This window comes from Haliotis rubra, unplaced genomic scaffold (assembly GCF_003918875.1).
Source record: "Haliotis rubra isolate DU_JTF1 unplaced genomic scaffold, ASM391887v1 Scf415, whole genome shotgun sequence".
Lineage (NCBI taxonomy): Eukaryota > Metazoa > Mollusca > Gastropoda > Lepetellida > Haliotidae > Haliotis > Haliotis rubra.
Window position 1 is genome coordinate 473,935 of NW_025767097.1, and position 25,743 is coordinate 499,677.

At 40.1% G+C, this 25,743-nt stretch overlaps 1 protein-coding gene across 1 annotated transcript in view; it reads left to right on the forward strand.

The window, feature by feature from the left end:
* The first annotated feature begins 352 nt into the window (after window positions 1–352).
* LOC124288320 (choline/ethanolaminephosphotransferase 1-like) overlaps window positions 353–25,743 on the forward strand; it is a 31,638-nt gene continuing 6,247 nt past the window's right edge. The window contains exons 1-7 of the mRNA XM_046724828.1: window positions 353–722; window positions 12,522–12,669; window positions 20,049–20,190; window positions 20,883–20,967; window positions 21,482–21,613; window positions 24,167–24,325; window positions 25,461–25,586. Of these exons, the coding sequence (XP_046580784.1) occupies window positions 498–722; window positions 12,522–12,669; window positions 20,049–20,190; window positions 20,883–20,967; window positions 21,482–21,613; window positions 24,167–24,325; window positions 25,461–25,586 (1,017 nt within the window). The 5' untranslated portion in view covers window positions 353–497. The remainder of the gene's footprint in view (window positions 723–12,521; window positions 12,670–20,048; window positions 20,191–20,882; window positions 20,968–21,481; window positions 21,614–24,166; window positions 24,326–25,460; window positions 25,587–25,743) is intronic.

Sequence of the window (25,743 nt, forward strand, 5' to 3'; positions counted from 1 at the left end):
CTACCTTAACCCCGTGTTACAAGTTTATCGTTTCACCCTTTAACCTGTCTCATATCAGATGCTTGTGTAATTATCCATGTTAACCTGTGGAATGTCTGACGAAATTGAGGTAAAACCATGATAATAACAGACAAGTTTGGTTGGCTGTATGTTAACAACGTTAGAAAAAATATTTGTGAAAAAGTGAAATGTATTGGATAACGAAAAATTCCATAGGCCGTCAGTTATGAATGTTTGTCATGCTCCTGTGAAGCGATTAACGCGTTGCGTGAACTCTACCGACAGACAAATTGACCTGTAACCCGGAAGTATTATCATAACGTGCAGATACACTTGCGCGTTGTACACTTCCGCTGTTTTCTGATGGTGGGTCGAAAACCTTGTGATGTGGAGGGTCCCAGCTGACACAGAAAAGAAAGAAAACATTCTTGAAACAAATATCAGTTAGCTTCTGACTGCCGTCGTTTATAGTACATCTGTACTTCCCAATCGACATCATGATGGAGGTTTTAACATCTGCACAGCTGAAGCGACTGTCAGAACACAAGTACAGTTCCGAAGGGACATCCATTTTGGAACCACCTATGCAAGTGTTTTGGAGGTGGCTTATTGAACAAATACCCACCACCTGGGCCCCAAACACATTGACGATCGTGGGTTTGCTTGTCAATATCCTGTCTACTCTCGTCCTCGTTTACTACAGTCCCGATGCTCAACAGGACGTAAGTAGAAAGTCGAACGTGTATGTTAACTAAACCCAGTATGGGACACTCTGTAACGCCTTCTATATATCACACAGTTCACTTAAACATATTGGACATAATAATGTCTTTTCCTGGAATAGCCAAAAATAGTTCTGACGTAACTTTCTATTTGGGATGATGTAACTTCGATTTGTATAGGTAAATATGAGCCTCAGCATGAGTCATCTGCTTTACATGTCAGTGTGGGTCTCCTCAATTGTCAAAATAGCTGCTCTTACAGTTGAAACAGTTATCAAATGACTATCAGACACATTCATATCACTATCTAGCCAATACCTCAAAGGAAATATTCAGAATAACAAATACATGTGTCAGTTGTTTACAAGGAGGTTTCTGATGGGTCATGTGAATACAAGCCAGGGTACAACTTCATTTTTTTACTAGCTACACTAGGTGCAATGAAGTGAATTGATCAAAATATTGGCTAAACCCTGCCGTCAACTCTCTTTGACAGCAGACCATTGCTTATCAGCTGACTGAGATGTATTCATAGGGAACTTCACAATCTCCAGAACTACCCACAAACTGCATGCACGAAGATTTATCACTGATATTTGCTCGTTAGCTGATATTTTCATTCATTAAATCAATTTTATTTCCATGTTGTCTGCAAAATCATATTGTCTACTATTCCTCCTATTATTGCACAGTGACTTCTGGCCTTCCGTGAAATGTTTCCAAATGGTGAATTTATGAATGAGCATGAATGCAGACTTGTTTACATTTTTTACCTGATACATACCACAGGAAAAGACATTGTTGATATGAGCAATTCATACCAGTAAAACTGCTGCCATGTACTGATGGTAAAAAAAGTTACCTACACTCCGTGCAAACTGACAATACAAGGTTATCTGCATTGGCTATATTTTACCTGCATTTGTGCAGTGTATATAAAACAAAATCAATCGCTGCAAGCATATGGTCATGATGATGATGAAATAATGTTTTTTGTAAATGATACAAAATACAAAATGACAAAGATCAAGCTGTTTGCAGACCTGTTCTTTATCTCGCCAGTCATTATGCTATGACTTGTTCTGGGTGACTTTCAGGCTGGGCTCAAGGCCATTCATATTTGATACACAGAACAAAACTTAAAGCTTACAAACAAACATGTGTTCAACCTTTTACAGACTGTGTACAATTCCAGAATGTGTTTGTTCCAATGTATGCAAGTAATGCTATTACCGTGATTACTTGCTAATGACTCAGGGCAATGGTAATCGTCTGTTTATGTGGTATACTAAGCATGCCGAGACGGACTGATGACAGCAGACTCCAAACCAGCATGCACTGGCCAAGAAGTAATCACCATAGAAAAAACATATATATATATTTAGATTAGTGACAGATGATTTGATGAAATGGAAAAATTCAATTAGATTACCTTGAGGGCATCAATTTTTTCTTTTGTGTATCACGTAGCCACCAAATTCTGAACATGGGTCAGTTGGTCGGGAAAATAAACCTGAAAAAAACAAAACTTAATAAAGACAAAATTATCTAAATAATGTTCTTGATGTTCTCACGTTCTTTGGACTTGTGGCAGCGACTGATTAAAACATTTTAGATAGATAATCATTCGGCAATAAAATTAGAAGGGGCGGTCAGGCGATGAGAAACACAAAAAATAAAATTGCTGCCCTGATCTGTTGAATCTCAAAGGATGCAAGCTGGTAATTTCAAATAAAATAATTTCTTCACATCACCTCACAATAAATTAGATTTGTTTCATAGCTCCTTATTATTGAGTAAACAGCTGAAAACTGCCTAAATGCAGGGATTAAGAACATATAGGTCATACCATGATGACTCGGCATAATGAATTTCTTTATGTTTTGAGTATTACTTATCACATCATCAGAGAAGAGCATAATATACTTAGTTCCAAAAGAAACGCGACATTCATGTTTGTTTTTGAAATTTCCAAAATTGTCTTATCTACTTTACAATCATAACGAATGTGCATGTTAAATGTTCTTTGAAACCAATTTTCGAAATTAAACTTCTGAAACAAAACCTTTAACATCAGATTAGCCGTAACAATTGAATCTAATTATTGAACATTTTTATGGGGAAAAACAACAGAAACGCATCACATAAACGCATGCCCTGACGCGTTGTGCACGTGAATTTAATGCTACGACACTTTCTTCAAGAAAAACGAGAGAAAGAACCCTTTAAAAGATGCGACGACACTTTCTGTTGTGTTCTTTTACTGAAGGGTGGTGGGGTAGCCTAGTGGTTAACGCGTTGGCTCGTCACGCCGAAGACCCGGGCTCGAATCCCCACATGGGCACAATGTGTGAAGCCCATTTCTGGTGTCCCCTGCCGTGATGTTGCTGGAATATTGCTAAAAGCGGCGTAAAACCAAACTCAGTCAGTCAGTCTTTTACTGAATGGTTCAGAAAACAATATGCCACGTTTGAGCAATGAAGCACGTCTACGTCCTCTTGGGATAATTGATGCTGGTTCCAGTGTTGTCAACGATGTACAACATATGGGAGTACATTGGACGACAATTTACCGACTGATTGAACGCCAAAATCAAACGAATTCGGTGAGAGATCGACCTAGAGATGGCAGGCAACGAGTGACGCCACACAGGCAAGACCGTTACATCGTAACGTCACATCTTCGTAACCGTTTTCTTCCAGCTACTGTTACAGCCCATCAGACAACTGGGATTCACAACAGACCAATTTCAGGAAACACTGTCCGTCAATGTTTGAGAGCACACCGGCTACACTGTAGGAGACCCTATGTTGGACCTATTTTGACGCCATGGCAGCGCCGTCTGCGCTTAGCATGGGTTCGCCAACATCAGCATTGGAGATATGCACAGTGGCGGAAAGTTGTTTTCTCAGACGAGTGTCGTTTTTGTGTCCACAAAAACTTGCAGATGGGAGAGTGAGAGTATGGCATCGACGAAATGAACGTTTCAGAGACCCATGTGTTCTGGAAAGTGACTGCTGAGGTGGGCCATCCCTTATGATGTGGGATGGAATAAGCTGGGGAAGGCATGTACCACCTGTAATCTTCCGAAACAACGGTCAAGGTCGTGGAAGGGGTGTAACTGCACGACGCTACATTTGACGAAGTCTGTTGTCATCCCGTTCTTTAGACCCAGACCACAGTTGCAGTTCCAACACGATAATGCCCAGGCCCACACCACCATTATCACAGGACAATTACTGACCTATCACCACATCCTGACAATGGTTTGGCCACCTCTTAGTCCTGATTTGAATCCAGTGGAACATCTCTGGGACGAGTTGGACCGACGCCTTCGTCAAAGACCAGTTCCTCCACAAAATTGGCGGCAGTTGGAGAATGCAGTGTTGAATGAGTACAATAACATTCCCCGTACTTCCATTCGAAGTTTGTTCATGTCCACGGGAAGACAGTGTACTCATGTGATAAACAATAATGGTGGTCATACCAGGTACTGATAACATCGAATATCAGCTTAAGCTTCTAAACGTGTCTAATGCAGACTCTTCAGGTTGGGCACAATACAAATTTCATCAGATCTTAAATCCACTGTCGTTGCTGTTTTTTTTATGTCTTTCTGTGGTGCGTTCTGTGTAAAGCATATAGTGGCTGGAAGCACGTATGTGGGATAACAGTTCTCATTTCAAATGGACATGTCGCGTTTCTTTTTTAACTAAGTATATGTTCATTGTACAAAAATCCCCTTCTATTTCATTTTACATCTTGTAAACTACTATTGTCTTTATAATCATGTACTTTATCATTTGTGTTCACAATGAACCAGGGGCAGTAGGTGGCTTAGTTAGGGCTGGGACGATTCATCGATGCATCGTGATACATTTCAGTTTGATACAACTATTGTATTGTCGACTGGTGTATCGATACAAAACGATACACAACTTTTTTTCAAAACAGTATTATCTTAAACATGTTACAGTACTTATTTAGAGAACAATAGGCAAGTATGATGGAGTTACTTGTTTGTTTATAACAATAGTGTTATTGTTAAACACAAATACCTTGAAATAATCATTTTAAATCTTGATACTGTGTCATTCTTTCAACTTCAAGGTGTATGTATCGTGATACGTATCGTATCGCAGGTAAAATATCGCGACATGTATTGTATCGTGACATAAGTTGTATGCTTCTCCCTCGAGTAATATGGTCTGATGTACGCCTCTTTGTAGCAGTGTCACCTGAGCCGGTAGGCGAGGGATGACAATGCTACAAAGAGGCGTACATCAGACCGTATTACCCGAGGGAGAAGCATACAACGTATTTATCTTACCGCCATGTTAAATTACAAAATATCATTGTATTTTATGTAAAAGATCACTACCGACTATATGACATGCAAACAAAATGGCGTCTGCCTCTCGACTGGATTGTTAACATCAGTGAAACATATTCTGGCAAGCATAAAACTGCTATAAATATTGTTAATTATGTTTAAGCTGAGTGTGCAACCACTCAATGTATAAAATAGCTTAAATAAAGCAGTGAAAGTCGGTAAAATAAATCTGTACAAAGTGAACACAAAAACAGCTGATCGAATGGTTTTCGATCTCCGGGCACGGCATGCGTCATATTATGACGTAATACGATTGTTAGCGCTTCAGCTTCTCGACGGAGAGCTTGGCAGTTACCGTGGCAGTGGGTAATATTTTTTCCAGTTGTCACCATCCTGGGAGGGTGACACGGAAACTTGTCAAACCGTCATTGACCAAATTGAAATTGAAATTGAAATTGAAGTATTTTACATTTCTAATGTCCTCTGTCATGATGTTGCTGGAATATTGCCTGTCAGTGTAAATCCATTCTATTTCACTCATGGTATATTCATTGCCGCCTTAGTATGTGCAATAAGCACACTCAGTAGATCTATATCAGTATAGATAGACATATTGCCATTATGTGTACGTATGCATGGTTTAGAATACCCGGTAGTGTGGATATTGCAGTATTGGATACTCGGAATGGGAATGTGTGTTCACCACTCAGATTGGCAGTTGTAATATACTGGTATGGTAATCAGCCTTTTTGTCATGTTTATCAATTAGCTGCCAAATGGCCTTTTACCAGTCACAAACAATAGTCTTCCAAAACATTTAGGAAGGCACAGGTGCCCTACCTATTTCTGGCAGCATAGTTCACTCAGGGGTTGAAATAACCATACCACGAATTTGCTTGCCCGACTAAAAAAATTCACTGAAGTGGGACATCGGGCAAGCAAATTTGTATATCACTCTGTACCGGTGTCCAGTTGACTTTCCAATGTTAATTTTGTTGTCTATTTAAAAAATGAACAAGAAAAACAGCTGGTATAGTGGAACAAGTATCGGGGCAAGTGATTTTACATGTTCCACTGTACCGGAGGACACTAGCAATTTTAAAGTTATTTCCACCCCTGTCACTGTGCAGAGTACTGTCCCTTTGACAGGCCTGGAACCTCTGGTCGTGGATTTACACCCTGGTTTCTCCTGGTCATGTTTCTCTGTTTGTCAGGGGTGGTGAGGGAGCCTAGTGGTTAAAGCGTTGGCTCGTCACACCGAAGACCCGAGTTCGAATCCCAACATGGGAACAATGTGTGAAGCCCATTTCTGGTGTCCCTCGCCATGATGTTGCTGGAATATTGCTAAAAGCGTCTTAAAACCAAACTCAGTCAGTCAGTCTATGTTTGTCAGCGCCACCCCTGTGTAGTGTATTCTAGTATTTTTACCAATACGGTAAATGTCTAAGAACTGTATTCCATCTGGTCTTCCGCCATCAAGCTGACTAGGCTACAGTTCAAAGCTGCATTAAACCTACTGAAATTAAGGTTATCCTGTGGTCGTTGAGGCCTTTTCAAAGGTTGAATCTAGTGAGCCCCTTAATCTGTAAGTTTTAACGTAAGGACCCCTTGAGTTGCATGCTTAACTTCAATCACCATGTAAACAGTACTAAAGGCTTTTCAAGCTCTGTTAGAAAACATGATCATCATTGTTAATGATGAACCAATTGCAGTGACAATATAAATGTCGAGTATGATTTGTTTGTGCTACCAGGTGTTACCTAGCGTACATTCATTTCAGTCAATAACAACAGCTGCCAGCTGGTGCACTAGCTATGTTACAGTGTTAGGCTGCTCATTGAAGCTGGTTGTACACTTCACCAAGATGTAATATGTATTTTCACAAAATTAATTTATGACTAGAAATTGATAATATACATTGCAGATGTAGTAAATGGTTCTGATCATATTAGACAGCTGAGACATGTTTATGTGTGTGATCAGTGTCCTACTTTCCTACAACTTGTTTTGCTTACTGTATATGCTGCTAGCAAGCAAACTAGCTAAGGATGTGATATGTGTAATATTAGTAGCTGGAGATATGGACATATGTTTCATCCATAAGCTCATCCAGTCCCATATTTGTCCCAAGGAAACTGGTACAGGGACACATCCCAGAATGGTGTGAGATTAACGGTTGAATATTTTCACATATTTGTAAGTTGGTAATCCTTTCATCTGAGGATGAGAATCACTAAAAACAGTGGATTTTTTATATATATTTTTAATTACAGCATGTAATAGTCAAGTGATAGTTGAGTGACTTGTACCATGTATTGTTAACACGTTGACTGCCACCATATACTCGTAGTATCAATGTCTGGCCCAGTTTACCACTATGAGTTGTCTCATAGCTATATCGGTGGTATTTTAAAACAAGTTTCACATGTTGGCAAAAGAGCACAAGAAGCAATCGTCTCCTGGTGGTACCAGAGAACGCCAGGAGACGTTTGTTTTTTGTGCCTATTTTACCAACATGTGAAACTTGTTTTAAAATACCACTGATATAGCTATGAGATAACTCGTAGTGGCAAATTCGGCCAGAATTGATACTACGAGTATACTCGTGATAGGCAGTCAACGTGTTAAGATCAACTTGCAACCAGCATGTGCACTCATGGATCTTGATCATAGAGACATTTCTCGTGCAGCACAGATAGGGTGACTTACACAGTAGAAACACAGACTACTAGTTCTAAGACTTCAGGGTTCCGATCCACCAAACATTTGTAGCCCTACTACATTCATAAGCCTATGATAGACTGTAGACTTGCGGCAGGTAGTAGTGTTATGAAAGCTCTGTGGATCGGGACTAGTGTTGGGAATTGGTTGAAATCTCACAATTGATGATTGCTTCTTTACCAACTAACGATCATCGACAAAAATTGGTTAGCATCATTTTCAGATTTTCGTATCCAGGTTGTTATTGCAGATATGTATAACATGATGCAACTTGCTACTTTAAAGTGATGACTAATATATCATGAACATAAACTTCCCGGAGTCTTCAAGAAATATTCAGTCATGGTTTTTCAGTTAGTGAAGTGAGTTTTCTAAGAATTAAACACGTTTTCAGGCCCTGACAACTTCAACGATATGTTCCATTGTCAAGTATTTCAAAGACTAAAACAGTAGCTCCAAAATCGTTTATGTTCGATTATGAGAAAATGTGATCGATTGCTTGGTCGTTTGGTCACTGCGACCAATCTTCGATTATTTAAATTAATCGGAACACCACTAATCGGGACCCAGGTTTATTTATCCGATACTCTCCACAAAGTGGTTATTAAAACCTGGAAATAGTTGAAGTCAGAAAACCCATGTACTGTTGTTCATAAATCTACAGACTTGAAAGTTTTACATACACTACTATTAAGCTTTGGTAAGTTAATTTGAAATATATGTATTTTATTGACCACAAAACATACCAAAAGCATCCCTAAATTACTTGTTTGTTGTTTAATTATGCATTCAGCAATATTTAAGCTTTATGAGACTGACCTATAAATATTTAAATCTGGACCAGACAATCCAGTGATTGGCATCAGCATCATTCATCCATGGAATATTGGAATACTATGTATGACAAGCAATCCACCAAGTCAGCAAGCCTGGGCTTCCTGCAGCCCATACGGTCGGCTGTTGTGAGCTTGGCAAATACTGAGTTACCAAGGAATTGATTGATATTTCTTGTATTGTAAAACACTTGCTGTCAACCACTCTTGATTTGTGTAAACATGGTAGTCGTGTCATTAGTGATTAATTTCAACCATATTTTTGTAACTAATTACTTTGGGTGGGCCAGAATATCATTTTGTTATCTGACTGAATAAAACATTAAATATGTTAAATCTATGTTATGGTGGATTTAAAACATGTTGTGGTTATAATGAGGAAGATATGAATATTACGTTATTTCATTCCCTGCGAAAAAATGTTATGTTTACATTATGTGCCTCAACACATCTTTGTCTTTCAAGATTTGGCAAACATCTTTGCATTTTTTAATCAATATAAGTTGACTTCATGATGAGGAAATCCCATATTGTGCTTCATTGTATGTAAACACTTTGTCAAAAGGACATGTCGCAATACTTGTTAAAGGGATTTAACTGTCTATGATATTCCCGGAAATGTCACTTCAGTGTAAATGTCCAATGTGTCAAGTGTATGTAGTGACCTTTGGTAACTATTCTCATAGAGTGTGTTATACATGTTATATCCCGGTCAGAGATAGGAGCTAATCATTCAGCCATTATATAACTAGAGATATTCATCACGGTGACCATGGTCATGATCAACTTTGTCATGGGTCTTGTCACAGGGTCACATTTCCAAGTGTGCAGTTAATTTATCAGGCTTTTGGTATACATGGTATAGATCTGTACACTTATGAATTTCAGGGACCAATGGTAATATTACATTCGGGGTCAAAGTATTGAACATTTAGGGTATGAGGTATTTTGGGTAATGATAAAGTGGGGTTCCAGGTATCAAAATGGAAATAAGAATCATTAAAATAGGGGTGTCCCTACCTCCATTACTTGTGTCATTAAACATGTCGTTACTTGTGTTATTATTGTAAGAGGCTACTAACGGGATTAGGTGGTCAGGGTTGCTGACTTGGTTGACACATGTCATTGTATCCCAATTGCGTAGATCGATGCTCATGCTGTTGACCACTGGATTGTCTGGTCCAGACTCAGTTATTAACTTAACCTCCGCCATATAGCTGGAATATTGCTGAGTGTGGCGTAAAACTAAACTCACTCACTCACTCACTCGTGTTATTCACTCACTCACTCATAGTATTCACTCACTCACTCACTTACTCACTCACTCACTCGAGTTATTACTTGTCTTTACTTGTGTGTCTACTTGCATGACCTGAATCCCTCCTTGAGTCGTACCTTGAAAGTTGAATGACCTGAATCCCTCCTTAGGTCGTTACTTGAAAGTTGAAGGAGCTGAAGTTGGGAAGCATTTGAGCTGAATGACCCCTCCTCCTTGGGTCGTTACTTGAAAGTTGAATGACCTGAATCCCTCCTTGGGTCATTACTTGAAAGTTGAATGACCTGAATCCCTCCTTGGGTCATTACTTGAAAGTTGAATGACCTGAATCCCTCCTTGGGTCGTTACTTGAAAGTTGAATGAGCTGAATCCCTCCTTGGGTCGTTACTTGAAAGTTGAATGACCTGAATCCCTCCTTGGGTCGTTACTTGAAAGTTGAATGACCTGAATCCCTCCTTGGGTCATTACTTGAAAGTTGAATGACCTGAATCCCTCCTTGGGTCGTTGAAACTTGAAAGTTGAATGACCTGAATCCCTCCTTGGGTCGTTACTTGACTTGAGTGTGAATGACCTGAATCCCTCTTTGGGTCGTTACTTGAAAGTTGAATGACCTGAATCCCTCCTTGGGTCGTTACTTGAAAGTTGAATGACCTTACTTGAAAGTTGAATCCCTCCTTGGGTCGTTACTTGAAAGTTGAATGACCTGAATCCCTCCTTGGGTCGTTACTTGAAAGTTGAATGACCTGAATCCCTCCTTGGGTCATTACTTGAAAGTTGAATGACCTGAATCCCTCCTTGGGTCATTACTTGAAAGTTGAATGACCTGAATCCCTCCTTTGGGTCGTTACTTGAAAGTTGAATGACCTGAATCCCTCCTTGGGTCATTACTTGAAAGTTGAATGACCTGAATCCCTCCTTTGAAAGGAATTGTTACTTGAAAGTTGAATGACCTGAATCCCTCCTTGGGTCGTTACTTGAAAGTTGAAGGAGCTGAATCCCTCCTTGGGTCGTTACTTGAATGAGTGTGAATGACCTGAATCCCTCCTTGGACTTGAAAGTTGAATTACTTGAAAGTTGAATGACCTGAATCCCTCCTTGGAATGACCTGTCCGTTACATTTGAAAGTTGAATGACCTGAATCCCTCCTTGGGTTGTTACTTGAAAGTTGAATGACCTGAATCCCTCCTTGGGTTGTTACTTGAAAGTTGAATGACCTGAATCCCACCTTGGGTTGTTACTTGAAAGTTGAATGACCTGAATCCCTCCTTGGGTTGTTACTTGAAAGTTGAATGACCTGAATCCCTCCTTGGGTTGTTACTTGAAAGTTGAATGACCTGAATCCCTCCTTGAATGACCTGAATCCCTCCTTGGGTTACTTGAAAGTTGAATGACCTGAATCCTTTGTTGGGTTGCATTACTTGAAAGTTGAATGACCTGAATCCCTCCTTGGGTTGTTACTTGAAAGTTGAAGGAGCTGAATCCCTCCTTGGGTCGTTACTTGAAAGTTGAATGACCTGAATCCCTCCTTGGGTTGTTACTTGAAAGTTGAAGGAGCTGAATCCCTCCTTGGGTCGTTACTTGAAAGTTGAATGACCTGAATCCCTCCTTGGGTCGTTACTTGAAAGTTGAAGGAGCTGAATCCCTCCTTGGGTCGTTACTTGAAAGTTGAATGACCTGAATCCTCCTTGGGACCTGGAGTTGAATGACCTGAATCCTCCTTGGTCGTTACTTGAAAGTTGAATGACCTGAATCCCCCTCGTTACTTGAAAGTTGAATGACCTGAATCCCTCCTTGGTCATTACTTGAAAGTTGAATGAGCTGAATCCCTCCTTGGGTCATTACTTGAAAGTTGAATGACCTGAATCCCTCCTTGGGTCATTACTTGAAAGTTGAATGACCTGAATCCCTCCTCCTTGAAAGTTGAAGGAGAGAATCCCTCCTTGGGTCATTACTTGAAAGTTGAATGACCTGAATCCTCCCCTCCTGACCTGGGTCGTTACTTGAAAGTTGAAGGAGCTGAATCCCTCCTTGGGTTGTTACTTGAAAGTTGAATGACCTGAATCCCTCCTTGGGTCGTTACTTGAAAGTTGAATGACCTGAATCCCTCCTTGGGTCATTACTTGAAAGTTGAAGGAGCTGAATCCCACCTTGGGTCGTTACTTGAAAGTTGAATGACCTGAATCCTTCCTTGGGTCGTTACTTGAAAGTTGAATGACCTGAATCCTTCTTTGGGTCGTTACTTTGTTACTATGTCCCATATTTATTACCTATGTCCATATTTTTGCACTTGCAGGGTATGAAACTCCCAAAAATTTCAGCTGAATCACAGGGCTGGTTAGATGTAAAACTTGCTAGCCTTGACCAAAACTTACCTGCCCACAAAATATCTTACATGTTTAAATTTTAACCTGGCCATCGGGCAGGTGAATTTGAGAATCTGGCGTCTTGTCTAACCCTCTTTGACCCCATTTTCTGGACCTGCATGCTTATTTATTTCCCTACCTGAGTAAAGTCCTTACTTGTGACACTTCTTGCTTCCTTACCTATGTCCTGATTAGCGTTCTGCTTGTGTTCCAACTTGCATGACCTTTATACCTCCTCACAATACTTGTATCTGATTTTTGTCCTCTCTACAGGTGCCATCTTGGGCGTACTTTCTGTGTGGTTTTGGACTGTTCGTCTACCAGTCCCTGGACGCCATCGATGGCAAGCAGGCACGGCGTACGAAGTCCAACACACCCCTCGGAGAGCTGTTTGACCATGGGTGTGACTCCGTGTCAACAGGTAAGTCTCAGAATACAATCCACAAATCCAGGTGTTTATCTTTATGCATATTCAGTGTGTATTTATGATATTCTTCAAGTTTCACGCAAGTGATGTGTAGTAATAACTTTACTTATTATTATATTAAAGTTCACATGCAACGTAAAACACAACTTTGCAGATTCTGATACCTTTCAGTATGGACTTACAGATACCAATCATCAAAAATGCAAATTCAACTTATAAAGTTGAAAAAATAATGCAATGAAAAAAACCCAGCGAAATCGGAGTTCAAACGATTCACTAAATTCACCCCAGCGCTTGGGGTGAAAAGTGGTTTCAACAGCTGGGCTGGGCTGCGCTCATAGCACATGCACAGTGAAATAGGTTCGAGCAGCTTGGAAGCGGGATGTCTGGATTATAAGGTCGTGAGCAGGAGTAGTCTAACCAAAACAAATAGTTTTTTAATCTACTCATTACATAAAAGAACCTTGTTAGGATCTAGATCTACTCAGCTATGTGTCAATCAGTGAGGCGTTCGACATTTCAAAACGGAAAACCTTCACTGGTGGTGAATACTCGGTGAAGGCTTTCATGTGAGCTATTTTTCTAATGTTTTGTTGATATTTCACAGGCGCGAGCTTTTTATATGTTATGACAGTAGATTACCGATTTAACTGTTTATATAATTTCATTTGTCTATTTCACCACACGTTCTTCTTACTGAGTCACTTTCTCAGTTCGATACTTAAAAGCAATGTCATTATTTAGCGTTGACAGAATTTCTAACTGTGATATAGATATGTCGTTGTCACAGACAAAACTCAATGTCTGTTTTATTGACACCTATGTGTTTGCTTGCCTGTCTGCTAATGACAATATTCAATACACAACTTCGATCACTGACCACATGCAATTTGAACTTATCAATCTGAACCTATCAGGCTATACACCATACACAAAAGGCATTTATGGCCCGAGTTCTGTCTCTGTCACATTATGTAATTACACAGACAGACAGGTGTGATACTTGTACACATGACGTGTTATGATGTCTGTTGATTGCAAAATGTTATACACAAAAAAATGAGCATGTATTTACAAAACCCAACATCTCTGTATACACACACACAATGAGCCGTGAGGGCATCGGTGGGCGAGCTGGCTAAGGCGCCAGGCTACTGATGCAGCGAGGTTGAGGTGCCGGGATTGAGCCCACCTGTGACCGGGTGTAAAAAACCTTGGAGTCAACTTTGTGTGCAGACTCTTTCAGTGTTGTCACAACCCCTAGTGTACAGTACACAACCCTATGCACTAAAAAGAACCCACGAATCCGTTGGTATATGACCAGATGGTGGCCACATGAATACATGCAAACACCTACATGTAGTTGCGGATACAGCAACATGCATTAAAGTTGGACAAAGTACTGTGACTATGTGTCCCAGTCCATCCAGCTGTGAATGGGTACCTGGTTAGGATGAGAGAGCCACAGTAACTCAGTGTGCCTTGTGGCAGCAAGAGTTGTATACTCCCCAGGGAGTTGAATGAGATTGATGTTACGATGTTCCATTGAGATTGACATTCAATGACATCCAGTGATCGAGGGACAATATACCAGCGCCTTGAACATGGACTAGCTGCGTGGATATGTGCGCTATAGAAATATCCTATAATAATAATTGGCAAATGAACTAGCCGTTACACTTGAGTGCACACCCACCCGCTCTGACTGGTTTCGGTATCCCGGCTGCTTCGTTTCTTGGGAAGTAAACCCAAGTACAAAACTTGGCACTTTTGATTTGCGATTGTACGCTTATAATTTTGTTTATATGTTTTTTCATAATCAGCAATGTATATTATATGTCATGAATAAGTGATAATTGTGTTTTAATTATGTTTGATTTTTTGGTTGCATGTGACCTTTAACTTACAGTACCTGTATATACAATATCGACATTTGGACTATACTCAGGTATTTCTCGACCTGTGGAGAGGCTGACATTTGACCCCATATCGGAAAGACATGTCAGTACAAATTCCTGAATCAAGGAAATATTTCCCACCATATTGAAATCAGTTAGAGCTGATGTTTTTTCGAGTTTACTTGTGTACTTCACTGACAGCAGGGTATGTAAAGTAAAAGAGCCAGTGTTGCTTAAGTTTCATTGTCACACTAAAAGAAATGTTGAATTTGCAAAAATACAATCTTAATAAAAAACTACCAATTTTGAACAAAATAATTCTAAGTTTGACTGCCCTTGGCAGACAGTACAGAATCAAGATAAATCATTGTACTATGGAAGTGACATCATATCATGACCTTCTGTGTGATATACATGAACATCTGTATTTTCATTAGTCACATGACCTTCTTTAAGACACGGTATTGGTCCATTGAACATGATATTGCCTTCTTGAACAGCCAATAATTATAAATATATTAGGATGGTTCTGTATTATATGAAACTTAAGTTCTGTAATGATATGTAATGACTTAGTGATATCATAAAAAGTGTGACTGTGGTGATATCATACAAAGTGAGACTTTGTAACTGTGATGATATAATAATTAAGACTTTATGACTGTGTTGATGTTGTGTTAAACAGTTGTGTGTCAGTTGTGTATTCATGTATCTGTTCTCAATGTGCTGCTATGGTCACAGATACAGCAATATGCAGTGTGTTGCAGCACATGTGCTCAATGCCATTTTACATGTGTATTCATCAAACTGGAGGCTGAACCAGAGGAATAAACTCTGTAAATTGAGGCGATCTGTGGCTCAGTATCGTGTTCCATAAATCAATACTACATTACATGATAAACCATATCAAGAAGGAACTCATACAATGTGTTTCAGCTGTTACTGGAACATAATGGCAACTGCTGCTGCTCTCTCTCTTAATCTCTCTGTCTCTCTCTGTCTCTCTCTCTCTCTTTCTCTCTGTCTCTCTCTGTCTCTCTCTCTCTCTCTCTGTCTCTCTCTCTCTCTCTCTCTCTCTCTCTCTCTCTCTCTCTCTCTCTCTCTCTCTCTCTCTCTCTCTCTCTGTCTCTCTCTCTCTCTCTCTCTCTCTCTCTCTCTCTCTCTCTCTCTGTCTCTCTCTCTCTCTCTCTCTCTCTCTCTCTCTCTCTCTCTGTCTCTCTCTGTCTCTCTCTCTCTGTCTCTCTCTCTCTTTCTCTCTCTCTCTCTGTCTCTCTCTCTGTCTTTCTCTCTCTCTCTCTCTCTCTCTCTCTCTCTTTCTCTCTGTCTCTCTCTGTCTCTTTTCTCTCTCTTTCTCTCTGTCTCTCTCTGTCTCTCTCTCTGTCTTTCTCTCTCTCTCTCTCTCTCTGTCTCTCTCTCTCTCTCTCTCTCTCTCTGTCTTTCTCTCTGTCTTTCTCTCTCTTTCTCTCTCTCTCTCTGTCTCTCTCTGTCTCTCTCTCTCTCTCTCTCTCTCTCTCTCTCTCTCTCCTCTCTCTCTTTCTCTCTCTCTCTCTCTCTCTCTGTCTCTCTCTCTCTCTCTCTCTCTCTCTCTCTCTCTCTCTCTCTGTCTCTCTCTGTCTTTCTCTCTGTCTTTCTCTCTCTCTCTCTCTCTCTCTCTCTCTCTCTCTCTCTCTCTCTCTCTCTCTCTCTCTCTCTCTCTCTCTCTCTCTCTCTCTCTCTCTCTCTCTCTCTCTCTCTCTCTCTCTCACACACACACACTCAGCCTCCATGGTGTAGTGGTTTAGAGCCCCTCGAGAGCTCAAGGTTGTGGGTTCGATCCCGACTGCGTCATACCTAAAGACATTAAAATATGGTACTTGTTGGTCCCTGCCTGGTGCTCGGCATTAATGGAGTACAACAAGGACTGGTCGGATCGAGTCAGTATAATGTGTCTGAGTGGGGTATTCATGCTTCACTGCGGCGTGGTATCTAAGTGGGCTAGAGCTATAAAACCCGCTTCAGTCTGGACTAGTACAAGCAGCCACACATACACATACACACGCATGCACGTCGTCATATGAGAGAAATATTCTCAAGCACTACGTTAAACCCAATTTCACCTCATTTCCCTCGCCTCATCTCACCTCACACACTCTCATTCATTCATTCATTCACTCACTCACTCACTCACTCACTCACTCACTCACTCACTCACTCACTCACTCACTCAAAGACTGTCTTGTGTAAATGAGGCATAATAGCTGGGTGTTTGTTACTGTCGACATTCCTTTTGTTAATAACATAATTGCCATACTTTGACATGTAAAGAGCCATATTTCTTGTAGTCCGCTATATGCCAACATGCCAACGGAATTGAAACAAGAACATAGGAGAAAATCTCAACGGTGACTGATCAAATTGTTCCTTGCATAAAAACTATCCGGCAATAGCAGTCATTTGCTCCCAAGTGCTTTACTTATTGTCATTATTATCTGAAATATATGTAATAACTGCTGCAATAAACGTACCATGGTATTCTATATATTGTTTCTGACATACTATTGGTTTCAGGTTTCAGATTCCATTTATTCCGAACACTGCATGAAATTTCCATGAAATCATATTGATGTATACTTTCTGCTTGAATCGGGGCGGTGGGGTAGCCTAGTGGTTAAAGCGTTGACTCGTCACGCCGAAGACCCGGGTTCGAATCCCCACATGGGCACAATGTGTGAAGCCCATTTCTAGTGTCCCCTGCCGTGATGTTGCTGGAATATTGCTAAAAGCGGCGTAAAAACCAAACTCAGTCAGTCAGTCTGCTTGAATCACCTGTAGATGGGAAGGAAACATGTGCACAGCTGATTGTTATTTCTGGCTTAGTTATGAGAAAATACACACAGTAATCTTAACCTCTGCAGAAAACACAATTTAAATGGTGAATAATTATGTCCAGCAAAATTTATCTTTCCTGCTTCCATGGAAACGATTCGGACTTAGTCCCAAAAGTGAGGGTGGGTTTCGTTTCGAGCATAACTCAAGAACCGTTCCATATTTTTCAGCAAAACTTGGTAGATATATCAAACAGAACCTTAAATGGTGCCTTTTGCTATTTGCAGATTTTTGGCATTTTTATTTTTCCCGGTTTCCATGGAAACAAATCGAACTTAGTCCCAAAGGGAAGGGGTGGGCTTCGTTTCCGGAGCACAACTCGAAAACTTCTTAATATCTTTCAGCAAAACTTGGCAGATATGTGAGGCAGATCCCAAAGTGGTGCCTTTTGCTATTTACAGATTTTTGTCTTTTTTATTTTTCTAGGTTTCCATGGAAACGATTTAGACTTAGTCTCAAAAGGGAGGGGTTGGTTTCGTTTCAAAAACTTCTTAATATCTTTCAGTAAAACTTGGCAGCTATGTGAGGCTGATCTTGAATTGGTGCCTTGTGCTATTTGCAGATTTTTGTCATTTATGTTTTTCATCATTTCCATGGAAAACGATTTGCACTTAGTGTAAAATCAAGCTGGACTTTAAGTAACTGTCAGATGATTTGTTCTTTCAAAGATGTGGGGGCTGGGGGGATATGTCATCTTCTGATGACTCTTGTTTAAATAGCCATGTTTCTTATCGCCTGTTTCTCCACTTGTGTCCACTGAAGGGATACAATGTAGATTTTGACTCAGCAAAATACTTGCATAACCATAAGCATTATATTAAAGAGTTTTTTTGCAAAGAATTTGGGCAAAGGGGGTAAATGTTGAGATTCAGATATCCGGAAATCTTTTAATCTGAACAAAGCATTAGAAAGGGACATTCGAGTGTATTTATGCCAACATACTCCCAGTGCATGTTAATATTTTGTTGTTCAAAGAACACAGACCAGCTGGAAAACAGAATGATGAGGAACTGTCTTGTAGCAGTGACTCTGATGACTAGGTGGCCTGTGGTTCTGAAAAACAGAATGATGAGGAACTGTCTTGTAGCAGTGACTCTGATGACTAGGTGGCCCGTGGTTCTGGAAAACAGAATGATGAGGAACTGTCTTGTAGCAGTGACTCTGATGACTAGGTGGCCCGTGGTTCTGGAAAACAGAATGATGAGGAACTGCCTTGTAGCAGTGACTCTGATGACTAGGTGGACCGTGGTTCTGGAAAACAGAATGATGAGGAACTGCCTTGTAGCAGTGACTCTGATGACTAGGTGGACCGTGGTTCTGGAAAACAGAATGATGAGGAACTGCCTTGTAGCAGTGACTCTGATGACTAGGTGGACCATGGTTCTGGAAAACAGAATGATGAGGAACTGCCTTGTAGCAGTGACTCTGATGACTAGGTGGACCGTGGTTCTGGAAAACAGAATGATGAGGAACTGCCTTGTAGCAGTGACTCTGATGACTAGGTGGACCGTGGTTCTGGAAAACAGAATGATGAGGAACTGTCTTGTAGCAGTGACTCTGATGACTAGGTGGACCTTGGTTCTGGAAAACAGAATGATGAGGAACTGCCTTGTAGCAGTGACTCTGATGACTAGGTGGACCGTGGTTCTGGAAAACAGAATGATGAGGAACTGCCTTGTAGCAGTGACTCTGATGACTAGGTGGACCATGGTTCTGGAAAACAGAATGATGAGGAACTGCCTTGTAGCAGTGACTCTGATGACTAGGTGGACCGTGGTTCTGGAAAACAGAATGATGAGGAACTGCCTTGTAGCAGTGACTCTGATGACTAGGTGGACCATGGTTCTGGAAAACAGAATGATGAGGAACTGCCTTGTAGCAGTGACTCTGATGACTAGGTGGACCGTGGTTCTGGAAAACAGAATGATGAGGAACTGCCTTGTAGCAGTGACTCTGATGACTAGGTGGACCGTGGTTCTTGTAGCAGTGACCCTGATGACTAGGTGGACCGTGGTTCTTGTAGCAGTGACTCTGATGACTAGGTGGGTTGTGGTTGACCGTGGTTGAATGACTGTTACTGTTTATGTTAATGTGAAAACAGAATGATGAGGAACTGTCTTGTAGCAGTGACTCTGATGACTAGGTGGACCGTGGTTCTTGTAGCAGTGACTCTGATGACTAGGTGGACCGTGGTTCTTGTAGCAGTGACTCTGATGACTAGGTGGGTTGTGGTTGACCGTGGTTGAATGACTCTTACTGTTAATGTTAATGTGAAACTTTATGACGGAAGACATAATGATCCGATCAGACCCAGGATAATTTTGATGTTCTAAATCATCAGTACCAAAACTCAAGCACTAAAAAAATATCATGCAACTGGTGCAACCTGTTTTTGTCTAGTGCAACAAATTTAATACCTAAGGCTGCACTGAAGAAGGTTTCATTCGATTCCTGATACATGCATGTGTTTCTGTCCAACTACATGTGACTGCTTATGTTCCAGTGAATATTTGGAAATCCTGACATTATATATTAACAGACTTTGACTGGTGTCCCGAACACAAATTGTCTCTCCATTCCATTCCACTCACCAATATTTTGTTATTTCAGTGTTCGTCATGCTGGGTGTGAGCATCGCAATGAAGCTGGGGAAGAACCCAGGATGGATGCTGTTCGAGAACTTAATGGCTGTGTTTTTATTTTACTGTGCACATTGGCAGGCTTACGTCTGCGGTAAACTCAGGTTTGGCCCGTGAGTATTGAATTCGTCTAGATATAACAGTGCACCTCATTAAGTGGAAGTTCTTGCATAATGAAAGATTTTATTTGATAATTTGTTGTACAGTGTGTGGATGTTACAGTTCATATCAAACTGTTGTAGAGGATTATGGTGTTCCTTGACGTCATATAGTGAAATGGACTTGAGTTTTAAGGTTTCTGCTGGTTAATTTAACTCAAATAACATATGGTATACAGTAAAGATAAGAGAGCTGTAAGAACAATCATCTTGGTAATTGGTTAAGACCACTTATGTGCTTCTTTGCTCTAAACTTGCCCAGTAGACAGAAACAAACCATTAAACAAATCAAAATGCAGCCTTTCCCCTGTAGCGGAAAACGGCCTTGCAGTTGCTAGCTGACATACTCCCTTGACTTTTACTAGACCTTAAGAAACATTTACAATTAGACAAACTGACTCAAAATCAAGATAGTTTATTGTACATAAGTCTTCCGTCCCATATGCATGGTATTGTAATGACACGAAAAGTATGGACAGTGCAAATTGTCACAACATTGTGAAATTAGTTGCCAGAAGAAATAAGACTCTTCCTTAATGTCAACTCCGGGTGGCCTACCAGTACTATGTTGTCAGTATTGCAGGTGATCCTGTGTAAGATCCTATTAACCCCTGTAACCATGGTGACCACAATGTGTTTCATTTCAGCCTGGATGCCACGGAGGGCCAGTTTACAGTTATGTTTGTGCACCTAGTATCTACAATAATGGGGGATTCATTCTGGGATATACAGGTAGGTGCAGCATCAGTGTCCCTTGGGAAGTTTGGCTAGATACTTGTGTTGGTTGAAAGAAATGACTTAAACAATCACATACTCAGGTTGGTTCTTTGCAGGTCTTCATTCCTATTGCATCATTGGACCCGTGAAGATCCGGGTCAGAATTGGTCCTCAGTAACCTATGCTTGTCGTAAGTTGCGACTAACGGGATCGGGTGGTCAGACTCGCTGACTTGGTTGACATGTGTCATCGGTTCCCAATTGCATAGATCAATGTTCATGCTGCTGATCACTGGTTTGTCCTGTCCAGACGATTATTTACTGACCGCCGCCGCCATATAGCTGGAATATTGCTGAGTTCAGTGTTTGTTGCTCATCCATCGGCATGGGTTATTGTTGCTTCAGTAACAAATATGTTGCTGACTAGATCAGTAATTTATATATCAGGATAGGTGACCCTGAAACATTGCTCTGAAACATTGAGGAATGACTGCTGTTTCATCCTTCCCAACATCTGATGTTCCTTGCAGATCCCCATCTTAGGGATGGAGATGAAGATTCTAGTGATACTATTCAGCCTGTTTGGAGCAGCCGTGGCGATGTACCGCACTTACTTGTGTGTCATGAAGGGTGGCGTGGGCAAGAACGGATCCACTGTTGCGGTAAGCATTTCTCAACTTGTCTCCTGCCATCCACTGTATCTTGTCTTGTTTGATAAATGTCTCTGACCCATCAGCCACTAGTGGTAGTCCGATTAATTGAAATAATCGAAGATTGGTCGCAGTGCCTAAACGACCAAGCAATCGATTGTGCTTTCTCATAATCGAACACAACCAATTTTGGAACACTTGTTTGCATCAACAATAATTTACACAAGGTTGGTTTTGTCTGTGCCATTAAATTTATATTTCATAAGCACTACAAGCTCGTTCCAAGTCATGATTGAATTTATTTTTAAGAATCCAGGAAATCTGTGTTCCTAACATACTAATCTTCCTTTGAATATGCGAAATTTGCCAATGGATTTTGTGCAATTTGCAAAAAACAAAATTGCAACATGTTTTTTCTTTATTTTGTGTGTGTGCATTAACAAAGATAACAGAAACTTTGATAAATGATGCTAACCAATTATTTTTGATGATTGATCGGTTGTAATGAACCAATCATCAATTATGAGATTTTGACCAATTCCCAACACTAACACCCAAACAAAATACCTGTTTCGAAGAATACTTTGTATATCTAATTCAAGAACGTCTGTCTATTCCGTAGAAATCGAAAGAGACGATGGTCACGACTGATGTTTATGGTGGAAAATGCTTGTTCCTGTGTATTAGTTTAAGGGGGAAAAGTCCTTAGGCAGTAAGACATTCACAGTTGTATTTGAAATATCTTTTTAAAAAGCGAGTCAAGTACTGGTGTAACTGCACATTTTTGCAGTTATTTTAATACAGGATTATTCCAGCTTCATCATTAGAACCTGATTCAAACAAGCTATGGCGGTCAAGGAATCCTTATCCAGGATCTAATGCCAAGAGTTAAACATTTAAGGGGTGTCAAGCAAATCCTATAGAAATTATTATCACAGTCTCATTCAAGCGATCAGAAAAGGAATATGTAGACTGGAGATCAAAACATTTAGGCCACACACACTAGTGGTCTACTGTTTTCTGATTGGCTGATAAAAGGATGGAATGGACTTGAGTTACTTGCCCCTGATGTTGACCTTCTGTCTACAGATATTTGTGTAAATAAACAATCTGTGAACTGTTTATGATCAGTGGAGACATAATGTTGACGATATACAGCACTACACATCAGACTAGTCCTATGATGATATTGTGTATATTTCCAGGGTAATGTTGATGATATATAGCACTACACATCAGACTAGTCCTATGATGATATTGTGTATATTTCCAGGGTAATGTTGATGATATACAGCACTACACATCAGACTAGTCCTATGATGATATTGTGTATATTTCCAGGGTAATGTTGATGATATACAGCATTACACATCAGACTAGTCCTATGATGATATTGTGTATATTTCCAGGGTAATGTTGATGATATACAGCACTACACATCAGACTAGTCCTATGATGATATTGTGTATATTTCCAGGGTAATGTTGATGATATACAGCACTACACATCAGACTAGTCCTATGATGATATTGTGTATATTTCCAGGGTAATGTTGATGATATACAGCACTACACATCAGACTAGTCCTATGATGATATTGTGTATATTTCCAGGGTAATGTTGATGATATACAGCACTACACATCAGACTAGTCCTATGATGATATTGTGTATATTTCCAGGGTAATGTTGATGATATACAGCATTACACATCAGACTAGTCCTATGATGATATTGTGTATATTTCCAGTGTAATGTTGATGATATACAGCATTACACATCAGACTAGTCCTATGATGATATTGTGTATATTTCCAGGGTAATGTTGATGATATATAGCACTACACATCAGACTAGTCCTATGATGATATTGTGTATATTTCCAGGGTAATGTTGATGATATACAGCACTACACATCAGACTAGTCCTATGATGATATTGTGTATTTTTCCAGGGTAATGTTGATGATATACAGCATTACACATCAGACTAGTCCTATGATGATATTGTGTATATTTCCAGTGTAATGTTGATGATATACAGCACTACACATCAGACTAGTCCTATGATGATATTGTGTATATTTCCAGGGTAATGTTGATGATATACAGCACTACACATCAGACTGGTCCTATGATGATATTGTGTATATTTCCAGGGTAATGTTGATGATATACAGCACTACACATTAGACTAGTCCTATGATGATATTGTGTATATTTCCAGGGTAACGTTGATGATATACAGCACTACACATCAGACTAGTCCTATGATGATATTGTGTATATTTCCAGGGTAATGTTGATGATATACAGCATTACACATCAGACTAGTCCTATGATGATATTGTGTATATTTCCAGGGTAATGTTGATGATATACAGCATTACACATCAGACTAGTCCTATGATGATATTGTGTATATTTCCAGGGTAATGTTGATGATATACAGCATTACACATCAGACTAGTCCTATGATGATATTGTGTATATTTCCAGTGTAATGTTGATGATATACAGCATTACACATCAGACTAGTCCTATGATGATATTGTGTATATTTCCAGGGCACCAGTACAATATTCCCAGTGTTCCCCATCATCCTGGCGCTCGTCCTGGGCACCCTCATCCAGGCGAAGTCACCCACTCACGTGTTCGAGCGTCATCCATGTCTTTATATACTTAGTTTTGGGCTGCTGGCAGCAAAAGTCACCAACAGATTGGTGGTGAGTTGAATGTGTTCACATCATTTACCCTCCCATGTAGGATAGCCCTTGACAAAACTTTGCAGTATGTTTTACAGAGTTATGGCCCTTAGCAGTGTCATGAACTGTTAAACATGACTAACAATTGCTGGATTTGCTTGTGTAACGAGTTTGGTTTTATGTAATGGTAATGGAATGAATACATGACACGTTTTATGGATAACAACTTGTTTTTATTCTTTACACGACGTTTCAGATCTAATTCTTGCTCCTTCATCAGGTGAATGCTACGTCAGTACAAAGGGTGAATACAGCGTGTCATGTATTCATGTTCGTCCAACTTCTAAATGCCTTTTAATAACTCTGTAATGGGATGACTGACTGACTGACTGAGTTTGGTTTTACGCCGCTTGTAGCAATAATCCAGCAATATCACGGCGGGGGACACCAGAAATGGGCTTCACACATTGTACCCATGTGCGGATTCAAACCCGGGTCTTCGGCGTGACGAGCCAACGCTTTAACCACTAGGCTACCCCACCGCCCGTAATGGGATGAGATGACTGACTCATCAAAGTGGTGGTAAACTCAACAGTATTTCAGTTTTAATGGCATGATGACATTGGCTACCATGACTAATTTCTTAGGTTTTCTGTGAAGCTCATAGGGCTGGCTATCTATATAGATGATAGAGATGATAATCCTTAGCTGAATATCAATATATTCATAAACATTGTACTGTAACTTTGACCAAAAAGGGAAAAAAGAGAAATCAACATGCTTCACATTACTGGTGAGGTGCCATATCTATGCTTGGATGGCTAAAACCATAGTCTGAAACATGATGTAGAAGCAGTCCATGGATACAGACCTAACTATGTGCGTTGTCCAAGTTAATTGATTTCATCATAACAGTTTATGTATGATATCATCAATAATTATTTGTAATCTTCCTCATCGACAGTCTTTCCAATTATTGTTCTTTATAGCCAGTCTTACAAATTACGGTTACCACCAGGTGCCAAAATGTTTTACTTTCAGTTCCTAGAATTTTTGAAATACATCCGATAAGTCAGTGATTGTACTTGTAACTATTTGGTAGAGTACTGCCATTCTAGACATGGTATCCATGGTAATGGACTTGTGTATATTTCAGGTGGCGAATATGACAAAGAGCGAGATGAACTTGCTGGACTCAGGGTTGGTGGGACCTGGACTGATGTTCTTAAACCAGTACTTCAATAACTTCTTCAATGAATACTTCCTGTTGTGGATATGCTCTGTAAGTATGCGTGACATAACTTGAGACTAAAATGCCAAATCCACAAGACTTCTGGTTTGCATAAACCTTAATAAGCTTGAATAAGCTTTGATAATCCTTAACAATCCCGAATAAGCCAGTTTATCTCTTCTCCATTCTGCTATCAAAGGTATCTGGA